This window comes from Sceloporus occidentalis, unplaced genomic scaffold, assembly GCF_023333645.1.
Source record: "Sceloporus occidentalis isolate IW3139 unplaced genomic scaffold, rSceOcc1.0.p SCAF_1, whole genome shotgun sequence".
In the NCBI taxonomy this organism is placed as follows: domain Eukaryota; kingdom Metazoa; phylum Chordata; class Lepidosauria; order Squamata; family Phrynosomatidae; genus Sceloporus; species Sceloporus occidentalis.
This window is the reverse complement of record NW_028316981.1, coordinates 204802563-204819286: the sequence shown is the minus strand read 5'-3', so window position 1 is coordinate 204819286 and position 16724 is coordinate 204802563. Positions and strand designations below refer to the sequence as shown.

Sequence of the window (16724 nt, the reverse complement as noted above, 5' to 3'; positions counted from 1 at the left end):
GCTGCCTTTAGATTTGGTACCCACAGATCACTGCTGAGTGTCATTCCATATTGTGCCTGTTATCTCTGTTAGAATAATCTACAGGGCACAATATGATCGCTTTACTATGCATCCTCCACATCTGCAGAACACCGATTATGTTTGTGGCTACTGCAAAGTCATTTTAGCAAAACTCTAAAATGACTCTAATCTCCCTACCCCCCTGTAGTAATCTCAGGGAGGAAATTTCCAACCAGATCTCAAATAAATATCCATATCCAATTATCCTAATACATCAACACACAATTGTTTGTTTAATGCAAAAGGTGCTATGGCGAAGGATAAGTCAGAATTTCCCAACACATCAATGTTTACTGTGCTTATGGATGTTGAGTCCTTAGGTTCCTGGAAATCTTTTCATTTCATTTTTTAAAGGATGTGTTTTGAAATGGATGGAAGAAAAAGAGAGACTGATAGTGGGTGTTCAATCTGGGGGGGGGGGGGGGGGAACTAGCTGCAAGAAAAATAATTATTTTTAATTGGAATCTTAAAAGGCTGAAATGCCCCTGAGAATGGTTCCTGCTGACAGGTGAGTAGGTGGATTTTTCATGACCTAGAGAAGTGTTGTTGTTGCTGTTGTTTGATGGGGTGTGTGAAGTAGATGATGTTGATTTGATTTCTTGTGCTTTGTTTTTAGATCCCTGGCTTGGAGGGATGCAAGATCCCACTAATATTAAACCACTCTCTGTCAGAGTTATGAATTATATAATTGTTAAATTATAAATGAGCTAAATGATACCTCAGAGTAAACAAATTGAGACAGACAGACAACAATAACAATAATTTTGTCATCTTTCTGATCATCAGGATTGTTAGAAGGGGCCTTTTTCACATTGCAGAGGTGCTTTTCTGTACTTCTTTATCAGAACTTGCAGGCTCAATCCTGGTATGAAACAAATTGAGATACATCTGGTTCAAACAGTGCTTTCCAGCTATTTTAGGGCAGAGCAACTATTCCTGTCAAGCCAAAATTCAATATTGGACCATTACACAGAGGTAAAGTCAGATTTAGAACTGAGCGTAAACTTAACAATAAGATGAAATCACTTAGAGCATTCTGACAGGTATACCTATGTAGCCCTTCCTAGGTTTTGGATAACACTCCCCACAATCCCATAACCACTGGCCATGCTGCATGGAGATGAGAGGAATTGTGGTCCAAAACACATGGAAAGCAATATGTCCCCCACCCCTGCTGTTTGATATGATTCAACTGCTCTCTCATATTAACATTTTGCGATAGAACCAGATATGAGAAGAAAACGCTCCAACACAGTTGCATGCACTCTCTTTTCTCTGTTCTCCCAGATGCACAATGTAACATCTCCCAAGACATTTTGCAACCTGAAACAGGGGTCTACCACCTCCTCACTGCCAGCCAAGACGTTTTGCTGAACCCTTCGAACACAAACTCTTATCACCATCATACTTTTACCAGAAACAGTTTGCTTTTCCTATTGCATAGCTGGGCCAGCTTTGTGTTGGTGTGTGTAAGGTCTTAATAGATATAGCCATCTCAGGCCTTATCCACACTGCAGAAATAATTCAGTCTGATACCACTTTAACTATTATGGTTCAATGCTGTGGAATTCTGGGATTTGTAGGTTTTTGGGTTTTTTTTTAGACATTTAGCTTTCACTGTCAGAGAGCTCTGGTGCCACCACAAACTACAATTTCCAGAATCCCACAGCATTGAGCCATGGCAGTTAAAGTGCTGTTACGCTAGATTATTTATGCAGTGTGGATGCAGCTTCCAACACAGGGGGAAAGTAGATATAGTACTGCAGTGCTTGTTGGCCCAAAGAATGTACTAGTTTTCCATCCTAATTCCCAATGCAAAGGTTTTTCATAACAAAGTCAGGATAAAGGACTGCAATGTTTTCACTCTATCACAAAAGTGGCATTATGTGAAGCCAGTCTGAATTGACATACAATCATGGGCTATGGCAGTTTTCAGCTTTAAATCTAGGCTCGGCTGCTCCTGCCTTTTTCTATCTCTGTTGTTTCATTCAAACTCGCCTTCAAAACCAAACCACTGAACAGCATCTTTTGTAACCACTGAAGAAGGCTAAGAAGATAAGCACTTAATATAGCACCCATCAAGGTGAAAACAGCAAGGGAAATGGAAAAGCACAACCAGGAGATAGTGGGGGGAAATGAAGATTTAAGTAATTATCAGAGCTGCTTACTTGCCAAGAGGTAAATCATTTTAGTAAACAAAACAAAACCCAACCAGTCTAAGCTCTTGAATGCTGAAGAGCAACTCAGCAAGAGGCTTTTACTTATTAGGTGGTTCGGGGCTTGCTTTGTAGGAAGCTTTTAAGCCTGATATTCAGCCCAGGGGTCTTTTAAAAAGGAAAGGCTACCTCCTTTAAAAAGAGAACACCAAATTCCTCCATGTACTACTGAGTCTGCAATCACCCATAACACTGTCTAAAGAGAACTGTCCTTGCCTTGTCCTTTTAAACATTTTTAAAAGTTTAAAGATTAAAGGAATTTAACTATTGCAGAGAAATCTTTGACACAGGCATGAAAACAGGAAGAGTGAGCAGGGACGAAATGCCTGGAGTAGAGCACAGAATATTTCATATCGTGTCCTTAGTATCTCTGGATAAAAGGCATTTGGGTATCAGACTGATTTATTTACTTGCTTACTTATTTGCATTTCTTATTGCTTAGATCTGAAAATTTCAAAGCAATGTAAAAAGGTAAAGGTAAACCTAGTCCCTTGACGTGAATGTCTAGTTGTAACCGATTGTAGGGTTACGACTTATTTATGCTTACTTATTGCTTAGATCTGAAAATTTCAAAGCAATGTACAAATTAAATAAACATGCAACACAGCACAATATACAAATACACAAACTAATATACAATATTTATGTGGTCCACAAAATAGATGACAAGTTGGAACAGCTTGCATAAATTGTTATGTTTCTGACATGCATCTCAAACTAAAAATAGACAAAGTGTTTTGGATTTCAGAGGGAAGGGAATTCCACACAGGAGGTGCCACAATGATAAATTACCTACGTCAAAGAACCTCAGGAGCATGTGACACCACCAGGAGCACTTCACCATTTCCAAAAAACAAAAACACAGAGTCACAAAACTTTACTGCCTTCTTCTTTTTAACAGGCCTTGAAATTAGGAGCATATCTGCCACATAACTTTATGGGCCCAAGGGACTAGGATAATAGATGCTAAAAAATACAATCTGGAGCCATGGAAGACCACCAAGACTCTAGGGCAGGGGTGGGCAACATGTGGCTCTGGGGTTTTTCAAATCTGTTTTTGCACCCCTCAACCCCTCTAGACTCCCCAGGCTGATCTTTATTCCGATCCTCTCCCAAAATGAGTAAGTTTGACTTATGTGGAAGCCTCCAGGAGAATGCACCATTTACATAGGTTGAAGAATTTCCTTTCACTGCTCATAGCTTTTGAAAACTCTGTTTTCCCCTAAACCATAAGTGCCCCCCCTTTTGGGGATTTTTTTAAATGATTTTTTTTTGGGGGGGGGGCAGGCCACAAGGCCCCCAAAGGATCCCAAAAGCTAAAATCTAGACACTGGGCCCACCAAAGCTACTCACTCCTGCCTTAGAGAGTTTCTGCCAGTTAGTAGTCAATACTGAGCCAGACTGACAAAAAGTTTGATTTGATCTGATTCCAGTTTGCCTATGAAGATGTTCAAAATGTCTGTCCTGTTATAGGGATTCAGATGCCTCCTCCCCAACACTGGATGCTACCACACTGCAGAATTAATGCAGTTTGACACCACTTTAACTCTTATGGCTCCATCCTATAGAATCCTGAGATATCTAGTTTGCTGTGGCACTAGAACTCTCTCAGAGAGATTAAATAACTCACAAAACTACCTGCATCTACACTGCAGAATTAATGATGTTTGACACCACTTTAACTGCCATGGTTCAAGGCTGCAGAATTCTGGAATTGGTAGTTTTGTGAGATATTTAATCTTCTCTCTCAGAGAGCACTAGTGCCACAGCAAACTACAAATCTCAGGGTTCTATAAGATGGAGCCATAAGAGTTAAAATGGTGTCAAACTGCATTAATTCTGCAGTGTGGCAGCAGCCAGTGTTGGGAGGGTCATGGAATTGTATGCACTAGCCTTGCCTTCTTAGGTCCTGCAGATGAGAAAGGAGGCATATAAACTGAATGAATAAACTCATAAATAAATAAGCAAGCAATCAAGCAAGCAAGCCTGGCAACTACACTCCCAACTGCCCAGATGTTCAGAATACAGCAGAGACGTTTAGAATACAGCAGAAAGGGTTGTAGGCACATATACTGATGCACACATACAGCTCCTTCCTACATTATAAATGCAGAGAGGTTGTGTGTATCAGTGTGAGACATGCTGGTGGCATGGTTAGCCTATGTCCCTCTGCATGTTGGCTGAGTTTTGCCACCACCTCTGCCACTCCTATAGCTATCAGGCTGTGCAATATTCCATCCACCCATTCAATTCATTACCTTTACCTCTGTCTTCCTTTCCTTCTCTTTGGCCCACCATTCCAAAGCCCGTTTAGACAATCAGCAAAATTAAACAGCAAAACCTTGGCTTCAACTACATTACTTATTAGTGTGTGTCAGGCCCTAAAAGAAACAGTTTAAGAAAAAGAATTTCTCCCTGAAAGATCTACTGGTTATGGCTAGCTATATGTTTTGGGGGCAGCTAGGAGGAACAGATGCAAACCATGGGGAGGGCTGTATGCATCAAGTAATAAGTAATAAAAAATACTCCACAAAGGCTATCCAAATGGCACATGAGTACATGGAATATGCCGAACCCCATCTGAAGCACAACAATGGAGCATCGTGTTTAAAAAGATTTATTGTTGTCATTTTTTATTCTTGGGACACAGTCCAACTAAAAGAAAGAGTTCTTTTCCACTGTTTATCATGGAAGAATTTTAAGCATGCATAATTTCATTTTGGCAAAAACTTGACCACTGAAAGTTTGGCAAGTTGGAAACACTTTTGGAATTTTAGACTTATGGAATCATCGAGTTGGAAGAGAACTCAAGGACCATGAAGTCTAACCCCCCTGGCCATAGATTTCACACCTCTGGGTTACAGTTATTATTGAAAATAATGATTTTTGAAGTGTTGATATTTTAACGTTCATATTTTCATAATTTTTCATAGTCTGCTGCTGACTCCTCTTACCTTTCTGCCTTTTAGGGAACTTAATTTCATGGCAAGGAATCCTTACTTCACAATCCTTTCTTTTATTTAACTAATTCACACAAGTTCTCTTAACTATGTTATAAATAATCATGCAGAACATGCTCTTAAAAATGGGATGAAGAAAGACAAAAACGAGAAATTTAATGGGGTATTGAAACCCTATAATAATTCATGGCCACAAGAAATTGTATTCAGCAAGTCCTCTGGTTTTACCGTACATTGTGCCTTCCCCCCAGTCTGGTACTTTCAAAGCATCCCTTAGCAACCAACCAGGGTTATACACTTGGCCTCTTTTTAAAAAGTAGAAAGCTGGGTGAATATTATTATTATGATTACTATTATTATTTAGCAAGCTGAATTCTCAAACCAACGCCACTTCCTACAAGTCCACTGTTGAAACTGCAGATGATGCAGCTTTGAACAGGGTAGGGAGGTAAAGCAATTCTTATTAGGAAACAAGGGGAAAGCAAAAAGAAAGCCAGCAGTGAATGTAAGAAATAAAATATATTCTTGGGTGAGTTCGGATATAAAAATAATATTTTGATGGTTAGGGAGGGCAACCTTAGGAATTCATATGGTTTTTAATGCGATGGCAGAATAAGTTTTGTGGGATTTCTTGAGCATTTCATTAACCGAGGACTTGGATTTTTGATGATTCATGGAATAACAAGACTCCATCAGTACTACCATTCACAAGTGCTGCAGAGAGAAAGATTCCTCAATATGACTGTTGTGACAGTCTTGTTAGAAAGACCTGAGTGGCTAACAGAGCAGATTTGTGTTAGGGGTTGCAGTCAAAAGGAGAAAAACATGATTACTCTCAACAACACCGGCCGGTGAGTTTTATGAAACAAGGACATGTCGGAACAGAACTGGGCTTCAGACTGCAAACCATTTAATTTTCTCTTTTATTGATGACAGAATCTAGGGATCAAGATTCCTCAAAGCTCCAAATCCTGAACTGCAATGCTTTTAAACAATGCCTGCTTTGTTTCATCTCGGCTTGTGACTTATTGCTTGAAGCTGAGATTGAAATTCAAACTTGAGGTTTGTTTGTTTTTTGTGTGTGAGCACAAGATGAACCAAAATCTCCTTTGTGGGTGGGAGAGACAGGACAGGTTAGGACATGAATATAATGTACTCACATACTCTCTCACACATACCTGACCACATACTCTGATGTCTCCAGGCATACACAGACATCTACATTAGAACCTGATTAGCTAAACCAATCCTTACTGTGTCTGTGTCTGTGTGTTGCACGTGTGTGTCATAAAGCTAGGATGTAGGGAAGTCAAGACAGCAAGCACCCCAGCCTCACTCCCAATTTACATTGTTAATAATGGGCGTGCTATTTCTGCATCCTTCATTCAACCCATTACAAAAGACAATGCTTATACATCCCTTTGTCAACTGCGGATATTAACTGCCAGTGTTTTACATACCTAGCCAAATTTACATACTCTTAAGCTAAAAATCAGTATGTAAAATGTAATGGATAAAAGCCAATGTGTTGTAGTTGTTTGAATGACGGACTAGGACACTGAGAGACCAGGGCTTGAGTTCCCACTCGGCCATGGAAATTCCCTTTGGGTGACCTTGGGCATGCCATACTCTCTCAGCCTCAGAGGAAGGTCTCTGAACAAATCTTGCTCAGAAAACTCCATGATAGGTTCACTTTAGGGTCACAATGAGTCAGAAATGGCTTGAAGGCACATGACAACAACAGAAATATGTATGCATTGGGAAAACATTCTTTTGTGGTTTTGTCATTTTCCAAATTTTGTGAGCTATGTTTGTTTAAGACTTTTACGGGAGAAATATTACATTTTCAAATATGCTTTCCAGTGGGGAAAGAGCACATTGCACATGTTCAGAAACTCTGAAACTCTCATGCTACATTATCATAATTTTGTTTCACTAAGAAAAACACTTCATTTATGTACACAAAAATTTTGCCCAGAATTTTAGAAAGAAAGCATCACAGCTACACAGGAAGGATGTTATGGAGTGCATTTTTCGATCTGTTTTTCTACATCATTCCCTTGAACCCCCGTGTCCTTGTGCAATCAGATCTTAAGGCAAAGATGCTCTCTAGAGGGAAATATCACTTTGCTCATGCTATGGTTTGCTGTAGATCCATCCCACTTGTCTCCTTCTGATTCTCACAACTCTCTGTAATAGATAGAGTGTCCCAAGGGTCACAACATTCAAAACTTCCAGTACTTGCTACAAGGAGAAACCTAACACTTCAAGGCTGTTTGTTTTGTTTGTTAAATTGAAGCTGTTGAAACTCTGTACAGCAATCTGCACTAAAATGCTATAGATTTTTAATAAAATCCTTTTTTAAAAAAGCCTGAACCATTTATGTTCTATGTGCCAACCTTTAAGGAAAGAAATTAAAATATGCACACAGCTTGAGACCTAGATGGTGGGGAAAATTGGGGGTGGGACAGAATTTAGCATAAAACAGGATAACCTGAGTTCATATTCCATAATCCCCTTTCCTTTAACTTTTTATGATTGAAAGGAATTTCTTCAATGGAAGTTTCATTGGATTACTGAGCTGTAAAAATGCAGTTCCATCTGGACTGATAGGCATATGGCAATCCTAAATCATGGGGTTTTCTTGGCAAGGTTTGTTCAGAGGAGGTTTGCCAATGACTCCCCCCAAGGCTGCAAGAGTGTGACTCACCCAGGGTCACGCAGTGGGTTTCATGGTTGAGCTGGGAATCAAAACCTGGCCTCTAGAGTGGTAGTCCAACATTCAAACTACTATGGCATGCTGGCTTACAATACATATTCCATATCTCTACCAGCCCAAGATTTTTTGCCGCCTGAAGCACAACCCTTCTGAGGCCAGTTACCTTTACAACATTTAGTCCCTAGCAGATTGGGGACTGTGGGATAAATGTTGAGAGGTCTTTTCAAAGCCAAGATTTTCCTGCATATCTAAGGTCTCTATTCCTGCCCCTCACACTCTGAATCTTCACGACCTATGGCTGTTCTCTCTCCCCACGCATTTTGACACTCAGCACATCCATTTGCCACAGCCAGTGTGATGCAGGTAGTGGCTGAATGGGGAGACCTGGATTCCAGTACTTACTTAGCCACAGGCTCACCTACTGAACCTGGGCCAGCCACTATCTAACATAACTTACAGGACTGCTATGAAAATAAAAATGGAGAGGAAGACCATACCTTGAGCTCTTTGGAGGCAAGGCAGGAGAGAAAATATAAATTTAAGAATGAATGAAACTGAAGCTAGTTATCCACCTTAATAACAGGGAGACTGATATAAAGAAACAGAAACACAAGACAAAAGGGGAAAACTGTGTTAGTCAATATTTAAAACGACTTTCATAAGACTATGCTGAAGGTCACATCTTTGTCCCTGCTCCTGATCTACCCTCCACCAGATGATACTATTTTAAATTGGCTTAATAATTTTCATGCCCCTGGATTTTATTTACTGCTGTGGCTAATTAATTTTACTTTGATATTTTACATATTTATTATAAGGATTTTGATCATACTTTGTATAAGGAAGAAAATATCTATCTCTTCTTTGACAGACTGAACTATCAACGGGAATTCCTTCACATATGCACAAATAAGTCTTTCTAAGTTCCATTGCATGATTAAGATGCAGAAGGATATTCTTGTAAGGGCCATTTCACACATGTATATATACATTACTTGAACTCACACGCACAGCAGCTGGTGAGGTGGACAGCAGCTCTCAAAACACTGCATCACAATAAAACTGTTCACTTTTAGGGTGCCACAAGCACCATCTTTTCAGTTTGCTTTAAGAGACTAACCGAGCTATCCCTCTGGGAGAATTCAAAATTTTGAGGACTATCAGTCAAATATGCAAACTGCTTCTGTTCAAAAAATACTTGTCTGACTTGCCTCCAAGTGAAATGAAAGTCTCATTTGTGGTAAACAATCTCTGATGGCTCAATATGTGATAATACAGTTAATAAAAAATAAGAACACATGAACTAGCCTTAAGTGACAACAGGATCTAAAGCACAAGAATTAGCAAGCCTGGTTCATCATTCAGGTTACTTATACTGTACTAAGGGACTGGAGCCTAAGAAATTGCTTTATACCAGTGAGGGAATTATGCAGTCTTCTGGATGTTGCTGGATTGCAATTCCCAGCTCTCCTCACCATTGGCTACGCAGACAGGATAACTGGGACTTGTAGTCTAACAACATCAGGACAGCTGTGTGATTCCCATCCTGCTTTATACTGTCAGACATTTGGTTCACTTAGTTCAGCATTGCCTTAACTTAACTTTCCAGGGTTTCTAGACAGAATTCTCTGTCAGACCTACCTGCAGATGCCAGGACCTGAGCCTGGATCTTTTACATACAAAGCATGCACTCTACAACTGAGCTATGGCTCTTCCTGTGAGAATGCCTCTGTGATATCAATGAAATAACCACTATTGTAACATGGAAGGATACACGTGCACACCCACCCGCACATATCCATTCTCCCTTCTTATGCATAAAACCCATACACAGTTGGTCTTCAGTAACTCAGTCAAGCCACAGTCATCAGCAGGAAAAGTTGGGATTTCATTTTATCTTTCAGTTGCTACAAACTAACTAGCTCTCACCACAGGGTGAAAACACTAATTGTACAGATCTATTGTTTTGCAACAATAGCATTCCTTAAAAGGTGGAGGAGGAACCTCAATGAACCTGAAGCTATCGGAACGTGTGTGCAGCCTTGAAAATTCCACTCCTCCTGCTTTGCAAAGGGAACGACTGCACTGACATGTTTCTAGAGAACCATGGGGGGGGGGGGGGGGGGTTGAAGGAATTACAAGAGGATAGTAATAGCAACTACCAATGTGGCATTGGTAATTCCACTTCACAAGCACACTCTCCATCCAATTAATGTATTACTGTTGATGGTCTAATGTAGATGGCTGTTTAGAAGGGGGCACCTAAAAGGCAGCACCATGAAAGAAGGAGGGAGAGAGGAAAAAGAAAATGTGTGCATAAGCATCATATATACAGAATATTAAGAGCCTTTGCACCTTACTTCAATATTTCTCAGAATTGTTGGGAAATTATATATTTTTAAAAATATATATCTTTAGTAAAAGGTTACACCTTCCCACTCCCATCCTACTAGAATAACAGTAGCAAGGTGCTGCAATGAGAGGAGAGAGACAGAAAGGGTAATGGCCAAATTTAACTAAATTTTGCCCACCTACTTATTCTCTTTAGAAAGATTTCAGATATCTAGGTTAGACTACCCAGTAGGTCCTATAACATATTGTATAATGTTGCTTTAAGAGGCGGGAAAACAAAAGCAGAATGGAACGCAATATGACAATTTAAAAGCACTCCAAACAGCTCTCATAACAGGTGGCTGGAGCTAGTTCAGTACTGCCTATATTGAAAAACAGGGTACATAGACTGTTTAAAAACAATGCCATGGACACATATGCACGCGCGCACGTGCGCGCACACACACACACACACAGAGGTGCACACAAAAACACAAAATGTAATAATGAATATTTTATGACAGGATTTAGGCATGCATTATAAAAACAGCACCTGAATCATACATCCCACCCACACAGACACAGACCAAAGGAGGAGGAAAATGCATCTCAATCCAGCATGCTGAGCATTTCTACATAGAAATACAAGAAGAGGCTTCTGTCACCCCTCTGTGCAATGCAGCTAAATTTCCCAAGATCAAAAAACACCAAGGGAACTTAGATTAGCTATGAAATTGTCAGCATTTGTTTACTCTGTTCTGTGCTGAGGCATCCTCTGACAATCCATTCAATCTATGCAGCACCCTCTTTCAGTCTAAATCCCCCCCTATTCCATCTCTCCCTCCTTTTGGCTGATTCCCCCCCCCCCTCTCAGTAATTCTGTAGAAAACATCTTCAAGTTCTCAAAAAGGTATTGTCAGCTGAAGGCTCAGATACCACCACTTCCATCCATAAATGGGGACAATTGGTACATATGGTTTCAGCCACCTAGCCCGACACACACATAACATTTACCTTGGCTTCTTTAGCAGAAAACTCCGTAGAGTTGGAAATTTTCATTGACTTTGAGCGGTGGGTTTGCCGCCAGACGGGGTCCTCTCGAGGGTATTTCACAGAACCTGTGGCTCTCACTCGGACTTTGCTGGTACTCTGAACGCTATTAACTCCAATCATTGCCACGAAGTAAATAAATATTATTATGTATAAATGTGGGTGTGAGGGTGTGGGTGGGTGCGTGTGTGTAGAACAGATATACAATCGTGTGCAAGGGGATAGGGAAGAGAAGATAAATAAATGACACTTCAAAAATGCTCTTCCGAGTAGTTTAGAAGGAATCTCCGTGGAGCTTAGGCTGTAGCAATCTGTGTTTGCTTAAAAATGCACCAAGCTGGGTCCCCACTGCCGCCACCACATACATACGTATACACACACACACACATACACACACACAGCATCTTCAACTACACTGTTTTGAGGCAGCGTGATTGTTCCAGGCACGGCTCACGTCACTGGCTGCAAAATATAAAAGGATGGAAACCCCACCCCTACTCACTACACTGCTACTGAGCAGATACTGCCATCCTTTACCAACTCTCTCTTTCTCTCTCTAACACACACACACACACACCAGACTCAAGAGTGTCAGTTTCAAATAGCAAAACAGATGGCAAAAGGCCAAGTCAAAAGCAATTGAGTTTTGACTGCAGACAGGCAACACTTGTAATGCAAGCAATGTCACATCAAAGCGCACTAACGGGATGCGATAAATTAAGAGGCAGCAAATAAAGGCAACCTCCAGAAAGAGCCTGACAGGATGTGGCTGCTTCAAAATAAAATAATAAAATAATAAAAAACAAAACCCTGCTGAACAGATTCCAAAAGGCAAACCTAAGGAGTGGGGGTTCGTTGGGGGAGAGAAAAAGATGCTGCTTGCTCAGCAGATCATCTGCACATCCCTGATTTACAAATGAGACTTGTTGTGCAGTCTTATGGATGCATACTCAGAAAGAAGAAAGGGGAGCTCAAAGAGCACAGTGGCTAAGAGACGGATTCATGAATTAGCACATCCCCATTTCAAATCCTTGTCCCATCTGGAAGATGTCCTAAGGCAAGGCAAAACGACTAAAGAATCCCATGGTACCTTTGAGATTTAAACCAATGTAGTGTAAAATGACCTTCTGTGGGCTATCCAGCCTGTTTGATCAGATGCAGCATGTGTGCCACAATCCACAACAGCTCATCCCACAATAGAAGTGTTAATCTTAAAGAGATCACAGGCTTTTGTTGTTTTTGCTGCAACAGAGCAGAATGGCTACCTCCCTTGGAAATATAAGCAAAGCCATTCTTCCCCTGTTGCATACTTGTAACTACTCTCTTCTTCCAAAGAGAGATTGTAAATGGGTGCATCTACACTATAGAAATAAAGCAGTTTGACACCACTTTAAATACCGTAGCTGCATCCCATGGAATCCTGGGATTTCTAGTTTTACAAGGTCTTTAACCTTCTCTGCCAAAGAGTGCTGATGCCTCGCAAAACTACAAATCCCTGGATTTTTTTTGGTTGAAGCTGTGGTAGTTAAAGTGGTGGCAAATTGCATTCTTTCTACAGTGCAGTAAGGTAACAGAGGTAAAATTCTGTGTAAGAAAAATCACCACCATCAGATCTAGCATTTAAGTTGCACTGAGTTCAGTGGGATTTACTCACAGGTACACTATGCACAGGCTTGCAGATTTAGAACTGAGAGAGAGGGAGGGAAGAAGGGAGACAGGCTGTAAAAGACTACACTGGTAAATTAATTATACATGCTCATTCTCATTTTTCAGATTCATTAACTAAGGCACAAGGTCAGGCAATGCAATAACATTTCACCTGACAACCAAGCTGCACTGTCCCCACCCTTATATGAATGGGAAGGATTCCCCCCCCCCCGACTGACTCTATGAAAAGGAAGAGACGTTAAACTGCAGTTGGTTCCGCCTTCAAATCAGCATAAGTGTGTGCAAAAGGACAAATACACCAGGCACACCGAGCCCAATTCTTGCTCTGTTTTGCCAAGCAAAGCAACTTGTAAACCCCTGCACAGGAGGAGGAATGGGCTTTGTCCAATCAGAGCTTCCAACGGCAGACGGGATAAGTCCATATAAGGTAAAGGTGATGTTTACCTAAAAGCTACGGTGTCCCCCCACTACCACCACCCACCCGTTTCTGCATCATTTCTAGCTCCCGGAGACCCAGAACACAGCAGATTGCATGTAACCATAGCAACCAAGCTCAGATGATAAGGATCTCTAGTATGCCTGGCACACAGAAGGGAGTGTCAGCTGGTAGTGCCCGTCGAAGTAAGGAAAGGAGGAAAGTTGAACCACGGGTGTTCAGGAACATAGTTACAAACTCCAGAAAGGGCACATGCTCACATGGTTTCCTCCACTTTGCCAGGCACCAGCCCTGATCATACTATTGGCCCTCCATATCCATCGAGTCTGCATCCACGGATTCAACCATCCGTGGCTTGAAAATATTCCCTTCAAAAAACTCCAAAAAGCAAACCTTCATTTTGCCATTTTATACCGTCGGAACTCCATATCCACAGATTCTTTATCTGCAGATTGAAAATATTCACACACACACACACACACACACACACACACAAATTCCAAAAGCAAACCTTTATTTTGCCATTCTATATAAGGGACACCATTTTGCTATGCCACTGCATTTAATAGGACCTGGGCATCCATGGATTTTGGTATCCACTGGGAGTCCTGGAACCAAATTCCAGCAGATATCAAGGGCCCACTTTATGAGAGACACGATTTTATTACATTGCTGTACATAATGGGACTTGACTGGTGTCCACAGATTTTGGTATCCACAGGAGTCATGGAGCCAAACCCCAGCAGATACCAGGGGTGCACTCTACCAAGAAATCACTGTTCTTATTTTGTCTTGTGGACATTGTTAGGATGCCTTAGGATAATTATAATTATTCAGCCTTTAATCCCTTTCTCTGGGTGTCTGGAAGTTAAAATTCCAGGTTGGAGGTGTGTGTGTGTGACGGGGATATGACTTGACTATGGAGATTTTCACACGGGATGGGATATCGACAGGATCAATTCCCCGTCTTCACCCTGTCCTTCACCCATCTGTGACTGTGTTGGTGTGAAAGGCTGTCAAATCGTAGTGCCGATCCCACCATTAACCTGTAATTAAAACGGCACTGCATTAACGCCAACTTCCGTTAATGCAAAATGCCATCCAATGTCCCTTTATTGACAGGTTAATGGTGGGATAATGACAGGATCTGTGTGACTTCAACTGAAAGCCTTTCATGTGATCACCAACATTTGCACTTCCGGGATGGGATAAACACAAATCCCATCTGCAAGTCTTTCACACGATCATGTCGGAAGGATGGGAACATGACGGGATAGGGATGTGACGTCCCTTGTCTGATAATCCTCCAAGGCACTCACACACATTCATAACTGAAATGACAAAGTCAAGGTTTGCTTTATATATATATTCATGTGTGTGTGTTTTAGAGGAATCCGTTGATGCACAATCAGTGGATAAGGAGCGACTATATTATCAGGGATGGTGCCTGGCCAAAAAAAAAAAGGGGGGGGGGAACACCATCTAATTATGTAAGCACCCTTGGGTTAGTGAACCTTTTCCCTTCCAGCCCTCATCCCCATAGCTCCTGCTTCACATTGTTAATGTTGAACAAATTGGGGGTTGCAGCTTTTCAAGTAACATATGCAAATCAAATCCAACATGAGAGAAAATATTCAGATAAATATTGTTTATATCTATCCTTTATTCTATCCATCCATCCATCCATCCATCCATTGGGAAGGGGAGAGAACGAGAGAGAGAGAGAGGTAGAAGCTTTCCCTAATATAATATTTTCTACCAGTTGTTTTGTATTTCAGCTTCCAGAACCAACAGCCAGCATGGCCAGGAATTCTAAAATGTATAGTCCAAAACAGATTGGGAAGGCTATAAGAGAAAGAGAGAGGACATCTGGCTTAGATCACTAAGCCTTCCAGCTACAAATATGAATACAAGAAAGTCTACTAAATGGAATCAGTCAAGTAGCAGAGGTGAGCCTTTGGCAATATATCACAAAGAGAAGAGTTGAACTGGTTCAAAAGGTATGGGAAAGGAGTATTAACCAGAAAACAAACACCAGAAGAGTCCATCTAGCCATTTGTAAGGCAGATATGTATGTCAATGGGTGTTTTTTTATCCTTAAAAAATGTTGTTAAGATGAATTAAATTATTTGTCGATGCAGAACTGAATACTTAAGGAACATATGAGGTTACTTATATTACAACTACAGAGATATCCTTGGGTGAGATGTCTGAAAAGGATGAAAAGTCTTCTTCAGTCACTGTGATGGTGCCATCTGTTAGAAAGAATTCACCTTCCTAGAGAGGCAAAAGTGAGAGGTCAATGAAATGTTCTTTTTACAGCCTGAAGAACAGAATCCCTCATGGTGCTATTTCTGCCATAGTTCAGAGGGTTCACTGTATCTCTGCCCAGTGCTCTGACAAAAAGAGAGAAACAGAGCCACAGAGAAAGGGCAGAACACAACATTGTTTATTTTTGTATGGCACAGAAAAGAAGACCCACCTTCTTAAATGTTTGTGAATTGGCGATCAAATCAGGCTCCCAGGAAGAATTGCTGGACCTTGCTATGAACGCCAGAAGGTGGCACATACTCAAGAGAGTAATGTGTAAAGTCAGCACTGGGAGGAGGGACTCTGGGGGTTGCTTGTGCTCTCTCACTCAGCGGTCTGCTTTTCTTCCTTGGTCCCATAGATGGGCATTTGTTTCTCTGTTCTTGGTAAAAGAGGGCATGGAGCACAATAAACTCTCTCTCAGTAGAGATCAAGAGACTGCCTTAACTTCATCTGCCCAGCTGTTCCTGACTGGAGCTTAGCCAACTGTAAACGTTGAGAATTCCATCAAGGGATTTTTATTTCTTCTCTTTTGAGCTTTCCAAACAAATGTTAAGAATTGCTAAGTGCAGGGTAAAATCGAGATTTTCCTTTGGGTTTTATTCACTCCCCCTCCTCTCTCTCTCTCTCAAATCCCAACTTGCTGCATCTCATTTTAGATTCCACTCACCCAAAATTGGATGTCCAATTCTCCCCAGCCAAATACACACATCAACTCCTATACATATAAACACATGCCTTCCCAATAGGATCCAGATGTTCCAGTTCCTAGGCATTTGCCCCAACATCCTGTGTCTCCTACCATACCCCCATCCTTTCCTAAGACCACTACCTCCACTTCTTTCTTCTTCCGTGCTCCATCCTCTGATATATCTAGATTATTCCTAAATCCCCCTTCCCCTGCCATCACCTGTCTTTCATTTAATTTCTAATAAACAGCTCCTGGGATCTTATTCAGCATAGAAATCCTAAAT

General features: G+C 41.0%; 1 protein-coding gene across 5 annotated transcripts in view; it reads right to left on the bottom strand.

Moving 5' to 3' along the window:
* LOC149323252 (PH and SEC7 domain-containing protein 3-like) overlaps window positions 1-16724 on the bottom strand; it is a 191253-nt gene that overhangs the window by 48728 nt on the left and 125801 nt on the right. The window contains exon 1 of one of the 5 annotated variants that reach the window (XM_089488648.1): window positions 11301-11755. The exons of the other annotated variants lie outside the window; for them this stretch is intronic. Within the exon in view, the coding sequence (XP_089344774.1) occupies window positions 11301-11459 (159 nt within the window). The 5' untranslated portion in view covers window positions 11460-11755. Of the gene's footprint in view, window positions 1-11300; window positions 11756-16724 lie in introns of those variants that run through there. 5 annotated transcript variants of the gene reach the window in all.